This window comes from Monodelphis domestica, chromosome 6, assembly GCF_027887165.1.
Source record: "Monodelphis domestica isolate mMonDom1 chromosome 6, mMonDom1.pri, whole genome shotgun sequence".
NCBI classification, from domain to species: domain Eukaryota; kingdom Metazoa; phylum Chordata; class Mammalia; order Didelphimorphia; family Didelphidae; genus Monodelphis; species Monodelphis domestica.
Window position 1 is genome coordinate 255,823,835 of NC_077232.1, and position 15,280 is coordinate 255,839,114.

The following is a 15,280-nucleotide window of genomic DNA, read 5'->3' on the forward strand; positions in this document are numbered from 1 at the left end:
GGAACCTCCCATGCCAATGGGGTTCCCATTCCAATAGACTATCAGTAAGAAATTTTCCAAGTATGAAATATCCCAATGGTGAAATTTCCAACATTTATAAATCTAAGGAATTTTGAGGTTTACACCCTGAAGGGTTGGGGGTGGGGTGATTTCTAGTACTATTTTTTATGAACCTCCACTGGTATGCTCCCTATTGATTATCAGTTATATAGATATAGTTAACTGGCTTTTGGGATGTCTGTTTACTAAGGAGTTATAGGAAGAACAATTATAATCAAAGTCTGGGCTGTACTCTCTCAAAGTTATATATAATTTCTAGGGGGAAATGGATGTTAGCTAAAAGAGCTCATGTGGCTAATAGTCACATATCCTTACTGGAAGTTCTTTTAGCCTTTTGTGGAGTTTCCTTGGTGAATCTAGTTTGTTTTCTCTCAGATCCTGGCTGACATCTTGTTACTCATCTAGGATGTTTGATAACATGGTCAGTGGAGTGAGAGTTGGAGGAAGGAAGTGTGAAATTTACTTTGGGCTCCCTCTCTGCCTCCCTCCATGTTGAGTTTCTGATTATAGGTACAAGGACTCCTGAAGATTACCTTTCTTAGCAGTTGCTAGATTCTTCTGGAATTTTCTTTTGTGATATATATAGATCCAAACTATGTTTGATGCTTTCAACTAATCCTAGTTCACTTCTCATATGATTTCATCCAGTGATTCAAAGTATTTCACTTCCAACATGATTAGATTATTCAAACCTAATTAATGCCTTTGAATAATTGCTTGATTCTGTAATTCAAAGAGGCATTTTCTACTACTGAAGGAAACAAACCACAGAGCATCTTGTTAGGTATGTTAATTGAGGTTGAAATCCCTGTGTGAAATCCCTTTCTTAATTTACCATATGTAAAGATTGTCTTTCTTGACTATCCTGTGAGCTCCATGAAGGCAGGCACACTTTTCATTTTTATCTTTGTATCCCTAGTACCTAGCAGAGTGCCCAGCACATTCTAGGTACTTTATACTTGTGTGAAAATAGATTACTAACTTCATAAGATTGATTATTCCTTTAAGATCTGAAGCTCAGATATAGAGTCAAATTACATTCTTACCTGAGAATTTGTTATTTCCAAAGTAGTTTAATCATGACTATAGAGATAGATAGTGGCAACCAAAGATGGCAGTAAGTATGCCATATTTTCTTCTCATTTTTTTCTTATGTGAATCCTCATCCCATCCTTGAATCCTATTGGTTTTCTTTGTATCCTTATTTTGGAAGCTTAGAAAGGAAATTCTAGCTATTCTGAACTCTGCTGGCAAATTACTTTAGTGTTATTGGGTGAATAGATGAAGTGCCTTTATAAAGCTGCTTTTTATGCTTGGAATGCCTCCCTCTCTATCATTACTTTTGGAATTCCTGGCATCCTTTAAAGTACAATTGAAATGCCACCTTTTCCATGTTGGTAATGAGTTTCCACTTTTGTTCTCTTGTTTTGCTCATCTCAAGTGTGCTGATCATGTATCATTGTTTATTATGGTTGTCTATACATTTTGTTGAATTGAGTTTAAATCTTGAGAGTACCTCTGAAAATGTGGTTACACTGGAAATGATGAAACCTGGTAAACTGAATAACATGATCCAGGTGAGAGGATAGCCCATTATCTTTCCTTTTATTCACCTTAGACATCTTTTTCCTATTGCTGAAGGTAGGAGCACTATCATTGAGGTCAAAGAATCTTGAGCCTGGAATATTTTCTCATCTTCATTCATTGTACATTTGCTACATCCCTGTGAACCAGCCCCAAATACATCCCAAATTAAACATATGCAAAAAGGGACTCATTACATTTTCCCCAAAACACATTATTTTAAACTACTTCATTTCTGTCAATAATACCACCAATGTCCTTCCCTTTCCCCACACTGACAATCGCAAAATCATACTTGAAGTTTCTCCTTCCCATAGTCGACACATCTAATCATTGTGAAATCTTATCATTTCTACCTCCACAGCATCTGTCGTATACATCTCCTTCTCACCTTTATCACCTCTCACCTGCAATAGCCCTTACAGTATCCTTGCCTTGAATCTCTTCTCTGTTTAATTCATTCTCTTGTTCAGCCATTTTCCAGTTGTTTTTCAGTTGTGTCTGATTCGTTGTGACCCCAATTTGGGGTTTTCTTGGCAAAGATACTAGAATGGTTTGCTGTTTTCTTAGCCCAGTCATTTTACAGATGAAGGAACTGTGGCAAGTGAGGTTAAGTGATTTTCCCAAGGTCTCATAGCTGGTAAGTGTCAGGGTGGATTTTAACTCAGGAAGCTGTCTGACTCCAGACCTAGCACTCTATTTTACCACCTAGCTGTCCAATTCATTCCCTATACATGTTCAAATTGATATTTTAAAAAATACAGATTTGACCATATCACCCTTCTATTATAAAGTCTAATTACTTCCTTCAGATCTTTAAAAATTCCATTTGCCTTCAGGATTTAAAAAAATGTTATTCTGGTATTTCAAGTTTCCTGTACTGTGTGCCTTCCATCTACCTTTCCAGTCTTATTTCTTATCACTTCTCCTTCTGGTCATACTAGCCTCCTGGCATTGTCTATCCTTGATAGTTTCATCTTTTGCATTTGTGTTTGTGTTTGGACCTCTCACTTCTGCCTTAGATTCTCTCAGTTTCCTTCAAAGTATAACTTAGATTTCTTGAGCCCCTTCGGCCATGAACTCAGTTTTCCTCTTGGAACCTCTTTGATACTTTGTAATTGCTTCATATATAGTTTATAAATTATGTATATTTTGTATCTCCCCATTACAAAGTAAGCATTTTGAAAGTAGGGACAGATTAATTTTTGTCATTGTAACCCAGCCAGTAACACAATCTCATTCTCATAATAGGAACCTAGTTGCTATAAAGGGTTTTTTTTTTTAATGTCAGCTGCTTCTTATTCTAGTTATATTGATTTTATTCATGCAAAAGATTTCAAGTGTTGCATAATAATTTAAATATTTTATTTATTTAAATAATTAATTAAGAAGATTTTTCCATGGTTATATGATTCATGTTCTTTCCCTCCCCTCCTCTCTCCCCCTTCCTGTAGCCAACAAGCAATTCCACTGGGTTTTACATGTCTCACATAATAACTTTTTAAAATAAATATGTGTATATTCACTCCTTTCTTTTTCTGTTTATGACTATTTCCCCCAAGCCATATATATCAAAGATAATAGTTTTTATTCCCACCCTTATTTTTTCAGAGGTCTTCAAGTTAAAATTATTTATCTATTTGAGTATTATTTTGGCATACAGTATAAAATGTTGATTTTACTTTTATAAAGTTTATTTCAAGTTTTCCTAGAAATTCTTATAGAATAGAGAGCTTTCCCCCAGTGTTTTGTTACTCTATCCTATCACAGAGTGACAACAAGGAACTTAATTATTATTTATAACACAGAAACACTGAAAAAGTTCCCAGTAAGATCAAGATAAAGGAAGGATTTCCATCATCTAAAATAGAGTAATACATTCCTAGATAAAACATTTTACTCTTATTTTACCAAGAGAAATTATTTGAGATAATTACCATAGATAAAGGTAGTAATGAAAAAGAGTGGAAAGAGTGATGGATTTGCTTTTAGAAGACCTGGATTTGCAGCTTGTTATCACTGTAACCTTGGACAAGTCATTTGTCTGGACGTATATTCTGGACCTTAATTTCTTTATGTGTAAAATAAGTTTGACTTGATAACTTTCAAGATCCTTTGCTGTCCTCAATATTTTCTTTTATGAGTTTTGCAATGAAATTCTAAGATCAATATTTAAGATTGACACTTCATTTTGCATAGCATGATATAATGACTTTCTTTGTCTCAGTACTTTTTGGTATGGATTCAACTTTGTCCTATATCATTAGTGACATTCCTACTTTTTAAAATTTGACAATAGCATACATTTTTATTATCTTCACATTATCAATTAATTTAGATCTTTTTGAATTAATGTTTCTGATAGTGTATTTTTGGATTCTCTTTTTCAATCCATTATATAGTTCTTTTGCATTCTATTGGGAATTGTGGCCCATTTGCATTCAGTGCTATAATAGGTTTGTCTTAAGTTACTTTCATGAAAGGATTTCTTCATTTTCTTATTATTAATTCTATCATTAATCCAAACATAACAGTAGCATTATAGTTTTTCTCTTCTGTATTAATAATTGTAATTTATAATTATATGTAACTAATTTTAGCTTCATATCAAGCCATTTTTCATCTGCCAACTCCAACAATCTTTCTCCCAGCTTTCCATCTAAGCTTTTATCTGGCTGTTAAAGTGACAGAAACAGTTTCCTTTGTCTTTGCAAGATAAATATTTGAAGCAAAAGTTACATTTGACTTTGTCTTTGCCCTTTTCAATCTACAAAATTGACAGTCTTATAGGAATACCCTCTTGTGTTTCACTAGTTATTGTTTACAAGCTCTGAACAGATTTCTTTGATTTTCTGAACTATAATATCCAATATGGTTTTTTTTTCTGATTTATCTAGGATGTCAGGAATTCTAAGATGATTCTAAACTATCATCTGCTTCTTTCACTCAGGCATATATATTTTCCAAAAGTTTATCTAATTCATTGATAGTGGCAGGTAGGAGCAGAGAGAAAGGCATAAAATAATTAATCTGCTTTGTATTATTCTTAATTCTGTTTCCCCTTATCTCAGGTTTGCTTTTCATTGCTTCTATGATTTAAAATTTTTTTAAATCTATTATTTTCTGAATCCCTATTTATTTTTGTCTCTTGATTCTCATTTAATTTTCTTATCTGATTTTTATCTTCTTTAGAACCTTTTATTTGTCTTGATGTTTCCTTAGCCTTTCCAGTTCTTGGATAACTTCTCCAAATATCAGCAAATGACATCTTTACAGGCATCTTCTAGGATTTCATTTTATAGTTCATATCTGGTATGTTAGTTAATTCAGTTTTTCAACTGTAAAGAAGGTCTAAATCATCCTTACACACAATTTGGATTACATAGCCTGTCTATACTTTAGTTTCTCCTTTTGTTAAATGGGGATAATAAAAGTACTTGTTTCATGTGGCTGTCATAAGAGTAAACTAAGAAAATGTAAAGTGCTTTGCAAACCTTAGTGTGCTATATAAATATATATTCAGTGGATGCACTGTCTATACCATGCCTCTCAAGAATGAGAATATGCAGGGCACAGAACTCACAGAATACCATTACTTTAATCTTTGCTTTTTCACTTTCTCTAACTATATAGACTCAGTGTCCAGTTATCAAAATTCAGACATCAAATATTTGATGTTAAAGTACTTAGGAGACCTCACATTCTTTTGGTAACAAGGGAACCACAACAATTTAACAAATATCTTGACCTATAAATATGCCCCAATATTTGGGTCTATGAAGAGCAGCATTTTTTTGGGGGGGTTATCTTGCATTCTTGTAGATTTTTATCACTATTCTGTCTAAAGTATTTTATTTATTTGTTTTTAAAATAATTCTTACCTAAATGTCTTAAATATAAAGAGTGAAATTACCTGTCAGATCTGTAGGAAAGGAAAGGAAAGAAGTTAAGACCAAGCAAGAGATAGGGAAAATTACAAAATGTTTTTTAAAATGAATAATTTTGATTACATTAAATTAAAACATTTTTGTACATAAACCAGTGCAACCTAAATTAGAAGGAAAGCAATAAACTGTGAAAAAAATTATAAGAAAAACCTCTGACAAAAGTCTAATTTCTCAAATTTTAAGGAACTAAGTCAAATGTACAAGAAATCAAGCCATTCCCCAATCAACAAATGGCAAAGGGACATGAATAGGCAATTTTTACAGGATGAAATCAAAACTATCAATAAGCACATGAAAAAGTGGAGGGGGATGTGGCAAAGTTGGGACATTAATTCATTGCTGGTGGAATTGTGAATTGATCCAACCATTCTGGATGGCAATTTGGAACTATGCCCAAAGGGAGCTAAAAGACTGTCTGTCCTTTGATCGAGCCACAGCACTGCTGGGTTTGTACCCCAAAGATATAATAAGGAACAGGACTTATATAAGACTCTTTATAGCTCCTTGTGGTGGCAAAAATTTGGAAAATGAGGGGATGCCCTTTGATTGGGGAATGGCTGAATAAATTGTGGTATATGTTGGTGATGGAATACTATTGTGCTAAAAGGAATAATAAAGTGGAGGAATTCCATGGAGACTGGAACAACCTCCAGGAAGTGATGCAGAGCAAAAGGAGCAGATCCAGGAGAACATTGTACACAGAGATGGATACACTGTGGTACAATCAAACATAATGGACTTCTCTACTAGCAGCAATACAATGGCCCAGGACAATTCTGAGGAACTTATGAGAAGAATGTATCTGCTGCAAATATGGATAATATCAAAATAAATTTTGAACAATGATACATATACAACCCAGTGGAATTGCTTGTCAGCTCCAGGAGGGGAGAGGAAAGAGGAGGGGAATCATTAATCATGTAACCATGGAAAAAATATTCTAAATTAAAAAAAGGAAAAAAAATAACTCAACTTCTCACCTACTAACTACTAAGACAAAAGAGGCAAGGGCTAAGAAATGCAGTTAAATGACTTGGCCAGGGTCATACAGCTGGGAAGTGTCTAAGGCCAAATTTCAATCTAGAATTTCCAATTTCCAGGAGTGGCTCTCTATCCATTGTGCTACCTAATGTCTTTTAAAAACTTTTTTATGTGGCTTAATTAAGAAATAGCTATGTACATTGGTTAGAGAATTGGCCTTCAATAGAGGAAGAGCTGGATTCAAGATCTGCCTCATATATATTACCCATATGAACTTTGGCACATGACTTACTTCTCAGTGGTCCAGGCAGCTATTTAAGACCTGATGTTTTCAAGAAGACACTTCTTGATATTTGCAATATAAGTTCCTCACTTGCACCTTTCTGCTCAGATGAAATCTTAGCTGTAGACCCTTCCAAGGTTTTTCTAATGTTGAAATTCTTCTTTGAAGGTTCATGCTCCTGGTGACATTATCCAAGTGAAGATTCTTGGAATTTTGGCCCTTATTGATGGGGATGAGACAGATTGGAAATTAATTGCTATTAGTATTGATGACCCAGAAGCTTCCAACTTCCATAGTAAGTCTTAAACCATTTCAAGAAACTGAGGCACCTATCATGATGGGATAGGAGGGAGCTCTGGGAACTGAAATGGGACCTTTATTGCATACAAATTATTTAAGAGTGATATTTTCATCTTCTTTTATTGTCTCTCTAGTAAGTAAAATATCTGTTGTAATAAGATGGTGTCTGACTTGTGTCTTACTGATGGGAAATGCAAGAGCTCAAGGATGCAGACAGCTGAATGATGTTTCATACTTAATGTACATGCTCTCTGTTACTGACTCAATTTCTCAGGATTTATAGCTTTTAAGTGATCACAGGTTTAAAAGTTAAAGCACATAAAAAATCAAAAAATTATTATTAAAAATTGTGTTGACATGTAATATGGAAAAAATGATTCCAAAATATTGTAGTATTTTGTGTGTAAATTTCCTTTTTACCTTGTGACAAAACATTGTCTTATGTTTACCTTTTGTCTTTGTATCACTTTCTATCAAGGAAAAAAATTAAAGGTCAGAAAGTTTAAAGATGAAAAAATAACAAAAAAGACATAAACTAGATCTAACAAGAGGTATAATTGCTCTCTCTTTTTCTTTCTCTCTCTCTTATAAGCCTTCTCCTATAGTAAATTAAAAATACATTTAAAATGTTAGTAATTTTTAAGAAAGGGTTGAAGGAGAAGCATGATACTCTGACTGCTCATGGAAAATTTTAAGCATCTTAGGACAGTTTGGGAAAATGATAATAGGATGTCATATTGACATTAAAAAAAAAACACGTGAAATTTCCCTCTTCTCTGGGGAAATGGGAAAGGCAGTTACTGTAAAGGTGGGAGGAGAGAGAACAAGGAAAAGAAAGACTATTAGGATGCCCATTAGCATTATTCGTGCTCAGGTGAATACCTGCAGGGTATATAGAAGGACATGGAAAAAGACTCTCCATATCTCTTTTTCTCTGAAGATAAATGGGGCCCACTATACTCAAAACTGTGATGATCCAGAAGTTCTTCCTCTTGTTATTTTTTTTCCTTCTCTCTCAGTACCAATTCCTTCCCCATCTTTAAGAACCAGACATTCTGTGGCTCTGGGTGTGCCTTGTCATTGTTTCCCAACATGGCACCTAGCAGAGAGCCATGAATTGATATGATGCTGGTTGTCTCAGTGCTGTAGCAGCTACTCAAAGAAGTGACTTGAAATCAAGGTGATAACGATTAAGAAATAATGCAGATCACATGAGCCAGCTCCTTTTGTACACCTTTGAATCAGGTGTTTTGCTCCATGGTGGTGGGAGTCCAGAAAGACTGCTGGATTTGTAATTGGGAGGTTTCCAGGCTTAAATCCCTTTTCCAAAATGTGCAAGTTTGTGTGACAGAGTAAGTCATTTAACTTCTCATTAAGTATTTCTGAAGTGTCCATTCTGTGCTAGGTGCTCTGCAAGGTGCTGGGCATACAAGACAACAATGACATAGCACCTGCCCTCAGGGAACTTCCAATCTCTTGAGGAGAGATCGTGGACTTAAAAATAAATTGATATATGGTTTATACAAATAAAGACAAGGTAAACTTTCTTCAGGGATAGAGAGTTCCTTTGCAGCTGGGTCAGTAACCAGGAAGGACTTTGTGTTGAAGGGATCCTTTGAGCAGTTTTGAATGATGGGATGAAACGATCTCAGATGCAGAGATGAGGAGAGGAAGTGTGATGGAGAGCCACTGTACCTGGGGACAGACTAAGGGAATGTCTGAGTAAGCCTAATGAGACTGACTTGTTCTACATGTGGTTACGGTACCTGTCCCAATCCTGAGCATGGCAGCCTTGGCTCTGGTCCACTGGTTGCTTGGCTCCTCCAGGCAGCAATGGTGACAAAGGCAGGTGTAAACCTGATTCTCAGGTGAGTGGGGATCAGATAGGGGAGGCTGCCTGCTTAGATTTCATGAGGGGAGAAGAAAGAAGACCCAGTCCACTCACTTGGTTCCTAATAAATGCCTTGATGTGGTGTATTAACCTTGGGGTCCTTAGGTTTCCATTCAGATCCCCATTTAGAAGACCATCTCCTTTAAGATGCGTTAGGTAGCTATTTTGAGGACACAAAGGATTAAGTCTCAGAACAATTGAAGAGGGAAAGATACAAAATGCTTAGAAAAAAGTCTTGGTCATTATTTATTACACAAAGGAGATGAAAAAGTACCAAGAAGATCCAGAGCTGGAATGAGCACAGGGTAACCAAGTCTTTACCAGCCTGGTATAATGGGTAGAAATTACCTTGATTTCAAGTCACTTCTTTGAGTAGCTGCTACAGCGCTGGGACAATCAGCATCATATCAGTTCATGGCTCTCCACTATGTGCCACATTGGTAAACAATGGCCTCAGAGTTATAAAGACCTGTGTTTAGGGGTGGCTGTAAGAATTTAAATTTAGATTTTATGCTAAATATGAGAATTCTAAAGTAATATTGTGGTCAACAATTTAAAAATATTATAGCTTAAATCAAAATGACTTTTAGCAGCTTTATTTACAAAGAGGTAGAAAGAGCAAAAGTAGAAAAATCTAGATAGAGACAGAAAGTACTCTCAGGGCTGCTCATCCACCGTAGGTGTCCACCTTTTACCCAACTCTCGCCTGTGGCTCCAACAAGCTGTATCATGGGTAGCAGCCATACCCTGCTCAAATCATCTCTGCAAAAGAGCTAAGCCAAGTTGAGGGTAACTGACAGACCCCAAACCCTTTGGTGAGTTAGATGGATGTCTGCCCCAACCATATGAAGACTTCCCTGGAAGAATGGACATTGGAGAACAATTCATTCCAGTAGCCATCAAGGCAGCTGAAGCAGGCACTGTGGAGTGCTTAGAGCTCAGTCAGACATCAAAGCCTCCAAGGTCATCTACTACATTCCAGACCATTGCCAGTCATTCTGACTTCTTTCTTGCCACTCAACTGTGAGAACTCTGGAAGAAACAGTGAGGCTGATGAAATTGTGTAACTCTGCTTCACTTAAATGCAATTCATGTTTGAGTCAAAACATTGCCCTGTACTATTACTGGTCCTCTTTGAAAAGAAATGCAAAGAACACCATTACTGCTTGCCAAACAATCTCCTCTCCTCTTGTATCACATACTTGAATCAACCAAGGGCATTTCCCTCCTAAGTCATCAGCTATAGAGTCCCTTGCTCATCATTCTAATTAGAGCCTTAGACCCAATTTTGCCTCTTTTTTTTTTTTTGAGATGCCAAATAATTTATTCTTCGTATCATGAAGGAAGAGCGGCAGGGATGTTGTTCACCAATTGTCTGTGATCTTTGTTCCAGGATCTGATGCCTTAGCTTTCTCCCTTCTCTTCCTTTCTCTTTTTTTCTTTTTTCCTTTCTCTTGCTTTTCTTTTTCCTTTTCCTTTCAGCTTTTATTTTTTATCTTGGCAATAATCAACAACCACAAATGTTTTAATATATAAAGATAAAGAAGACTAGGATGGTATGTGAAACTGTGAACACATTGTAGTTTGTTTCTAATAAGATATTTGTTGCATTTAACAAGGTAATAACAATTTTGCCAGATTTTGGGGGTTTCCTCTGAATTTTTATTAGGGAAATTTGCCTTTTTCTCTATAGCTATAATCCCTCTGCATCCTTTTTAAAGCTGCCTACTCTTTTTCACATATTCCTTTAAGAAACAGGACCAGGAGGACCGGTTGACTTGTTCTTTTCCAACTTTAGATCCTCCTTCCATCAGCATTCAGCAATCACTTCTTTTTAAAATTTATTTAGAATATTTTTCCATGGTTACATGATTCATAATTTTTCCCACTCCTTTTTCCTACCCCCCCTCCCAGAACTGACAAGCAGTTCCACTGGGCTATAAACATATCATTGTTCAAAGTTCATTTCCATGTTATTCATACTTGCAAAAGTGAATTTTTAACATCAAAAACCCAATTACATCCCCATTGAACAAAGTGATTGATCATAGGTTTTTCTTCTGTGTTTCTGTTCCCACAGTTCTTTCTCTGGATGTGGATAGTGTTCTTTCTCTTAAGTCCCTCAGAATTGTCCAGAGACATTGCACTGCAACTAGTAGAAAAGTCTGTTACATTCAATTGTTCCATAATGCATCAGTCTCTGTATACAATGTTCTGGTTCTACTCCTTTTGCTCTGCATGAATTCCTGGAGGTCTTTCTAGTTCACATAGAAATCCTCCAGTGCATCATTCCTTTGAACACAATAGTATTCCATCACCATCAAATATCACAATTTATTCGACCATTCCTCAATTGATGGACACCCCCTCATTTTCCAGTTTTTTGCCACCACAAAGAGTGTGGCTATGAATATTTTTGTACAAGTCTTTTTCCAAAGGGCAGGCACTCATTTAAAGGCCTTTATGCATAGTTCCAAATTGCCTTCCAGAATGATTGAACCAATTCACAACTCCACCAGCAATGCATTAGTGTCCCAATTTAGCCACATCCCCAACAACATTTATCACTTTCCTTTGCTGTTATATTGGCCAGTCTGCTATGTGTAAGGTGGTATCTCATTGTTGTTTTAATTTGCATTTCTCTAATCAGGAGGCATTTAGAACAGTTTTTCAAGTGCTTATTGATAGTTTTGATTTCGTCCTGTGAAAACTGCCTATTCATGTCCCTTTACCATTTGTTGATTGGGGAATGGCTTGATTTTTTGTATATTTGACTTGGTTCCTTATATATTTGGGAAACTAAACTTTTGTCAGAGAGTTTTGTTCTAAAAATGTTTGTTGCTTTACTTCTAATTTTGGTTGCATTTTTTTTGTAAAAAAATTTTAAATTTTATATAATTCATTTTACATTTTGTAATGTTCTCTATCTCTTGCTTGGTCTTAAATTCCTTCCTTTCCCACAGATCTGTCAGGTACAATGCTCTATGTTCACCTAATTTATTTGTGATTTCACTCTTTATAATTAAGTCATTTACACATTTTGAATTTCTCTTGGTATAGCATGTGAGATTGATCTAAACCTAATTTCTCCTATATAATTTTCCAGTTTTCCCAGCAGTTTTTGTCAGATAGTGAGTTCTTCTCCCCAAAGCTGGGGTCTTTGTGTTTATTGAACACTATCTAGCTGAGGTCATTTACTCCTAGTCTATTCCACTAATCTACCCTTCTATCTCTTAGCCAGTACCATATTGTTTTGATGTTTATTATATAGTACAATTTAAGATCTGAATCTGCTAGGCCCCCATCCTTCACATTTTTTCCATTATTCCCCTTGATATTCTTGATCTTTTGTTCTTCCAGATGTACTTTGTTATAATTTTTTCTAATTCTATTAAAAAAAAAGTATTTTGGTAGTTTGATAATATGACCTGAATAAGTAGATTAATTTAGGGAGGATTGTCATTTTTATTATGTTAGCTTGTTCTACACAGGAGCAATTAATGTTTTTTCCAGTTATTTAGATCTAGTTTTAATTGTGTGAAAAGTATTTTGTAGTTGTGTTCATAAAATTCCTGTGTTTTTCTTGGAAAATAGATTCCTAAATATTTTATATTGTTGAGAGTGATTTTAAATGGAGTTTCTCCTTCTAACTCCTGCTGTTGAGTTTTGTTGGAAATATATAGAAATGCTGATGATTTATGTGGGTTTATCTTGTATCCTGCAACTTTGCTAAAGTTGTTCATTATTTCCACTAGCCTTTCAGTTGAGTTTCTGGGATTTATTAAGTAGACCATCATATATCATCAGCAAAGAGTGACAGTTTAGTTTCCTCATTGCTTAACTTTAGTCCCTTCAATTTCTTTTCCTTCTCTAATTGCTACTGCTAGTGTTTCTAGTACAATATTAAATAATAGAGGTGATAATGGGCATCCTTGTTTCACTCCTGATCTTATTGAGAAGGCTTCTAACTTGACCTCATTGCAGATGATACTTGCTGATGTTTTTAAATATATACTGTTTAATATTTTGAGGCATGGCCCATTTATTCCTATACTTTCTAGTGTTTTCAATAGGAATGCGTATTGTATTTTGTCAAAGGCTTTTTCTGCGTCTATTGAGATAATCATGTGATTTTTGTCAGTTTGCCTGTTAATATGGTCAATTATGTAGATGATTTTCCTAATATTAAAATTTCTGTTACACTTTATTATAGTGAATAATCCTCGTGACAACTCCCTGTAGTCTTTTTGCTAGCATTCTATTTAAAATTTTTGCATCTATATTCATTAAGGAGATTGGTTTGTAGTTTTCTTTCTTGGTTTTTGGCCGGCCTCACTTTGGAATCAGTACCATATTTGTGCCATAAAAGGAACTCCTTCTTTGCTTATTTTATCACATTGTTTGTATAGTATTGGGCTGTTCTTAAAATGTTTGATAGAATTCACCTGTGAATCCACCTGGCCCCCGGGGATTTTTTCTTAGGAAGTTCCTTTATAGCTTGTTCAATTTCTTTTTTCTGAGATGGGATTGTTTAAAAATCTATTTCCTCTTTTGTTAATCTAGGCAATTTATAATTTTTGTAAATATTTACCCATTTCACCTAGATTGTCATATTTATTGACATATAATTGAGCAAAGTAGTTCTTAATACTTGTCGTAATTTCCTTTTCATTAGAGGTCAAATTGCCCCTTTCATCTTTGAAACTGTTAATTTGATTTTCTTTCTTTCTTTTTTATTAACCAGTACTTTATTCAAAGTACCAGCTCCTAGTCTTATTTATTAGTTCAGTAGTTCTTTTACTTTCAATTTTATTAATTTCTTCTTTAATTTTTAGGATTTGCAGTTTAGTTTTTATCTAGGGATTTTTAATTTATTCTTTTTCTAATTTTTTCTTTTTTAAGTTTCAAGTCCAATTCATTGATCTCCTCCCTCTCTCTTTTGTTCTTATAGGCACTTGGCAATATAGGTTTTGATATGTTGTCTCCTCATTGTCATTCTCTTTAATGAAGTCCATAATTGTCCCTATGATTTCTTCTTTGACCCATCAGTTTTGAAGAATTAGATTATTTAGATTCCAATTAATTTTAAATTTCCCTTTCCATGGACTCCTGTTAATTATATTTTTATTGCATTATGATCTGGCAAAGTTGCATTTATTAGTTCTACTTTTATACATTTGTTTGCATTATTTCTATGCCTTAGTACTTGGTCGATCTTTGCATATGACCCATGTACTGCTGAGAAGGTATATTTCTTTTTATCCCTGTTTAGTTTTCTCCAGATATCTAACTCTAATTTTTCTAGCATTTCATTTACTTCCCTTACTTCTTTCTTATTTATTTTTTGGTTTGATTTATCTAGCTGAAAGGGGAAGATTGAGATCCTCCACTAGTATGGTCTTACTATCTATTTCCTCCATGAGCTCTTTTAATTTTTCCTTTAGAAATCTAAGTGCTAAACCATTTGGCATGTAAATGTTTAGAAATGATATTACTTCATTGTTTATAGTACTCTTTAGCAAAATGTCATTTCCTTCCTTACCTCTTTTAATCAAATTAATTTCTACTTCGACTTTGTCTGGTATCATGATTGCTACTCCTACCTTTTTAACTTTAGATGATGCATAACAAATTCTGCTCCAGCTGTTTACCTTGAATCTGCATGTGTTACCCTGCATTAAATGTGTTTCTTGTAAGCAACATATAGTAGGATTCTGGTTTTTAATCCATTCTGCTATCCACTTCTTTTTAATGGGTGAGTTTATACTATTCACATTCAGTGTTATTATTACTATGTATTTTCCTCCATTGTATAATATCCTTTAAATCCTGTTCTATTCCCTTTAACTCTGCTCCTCCTCACCAGTATTTTGCTTTTTGTCACCTTCCCCCACTTCCCACTTCCTTCAATTACTCCCCACTTCCCTTGTCTTGTTCCCCTTCTACTTCTCTGTAAGGTGATACCCCTCTGAGTATACTCGTTTTTCCCTCTGTGAGCCAGTTACAATGAGAGTAAAGTTTAAGCATTGCCCATCACCACCCTTATCTTCCCTTCCCTATATTGATTTTTCACATCTCTTTATATTATATAATTAATCCCATTCTATCTCTCCCTTCCTTTTTCTCTCAGTGCAACTCTTTCAGCCCTTGATTGATTTTTTTACATATCATTCATATGCATATATATCATATCATACATTCATATTGTTCCATATAGTCACATTTACATATGCA

The 15,280-nt window shown here is 34.8% G+C and overlaps 1 protein-coding gene across 1 annotated transcript in view; it reads left to right on the forward strand.

Annotated features, from left to right (window-relative positions):
• The window catches only part of PPA2 (inorganic pyrophosphatase 2), a 136,672-nt gene that overhangs the window by 60,474 nt on the left and 60,918 nt on the right, over positions 1-15,280 (forward strand). The window contains exon 7 of the mRNA XM_007495842.2: positions 7,024-7,150. Coding sequence (XP_007495904.1) covers positions 7,024-7,150 — 127 coding nt within the window. The remainder of the gene's footprint in view (positions 1-7,023; positions 7,151-15,280) is intronic.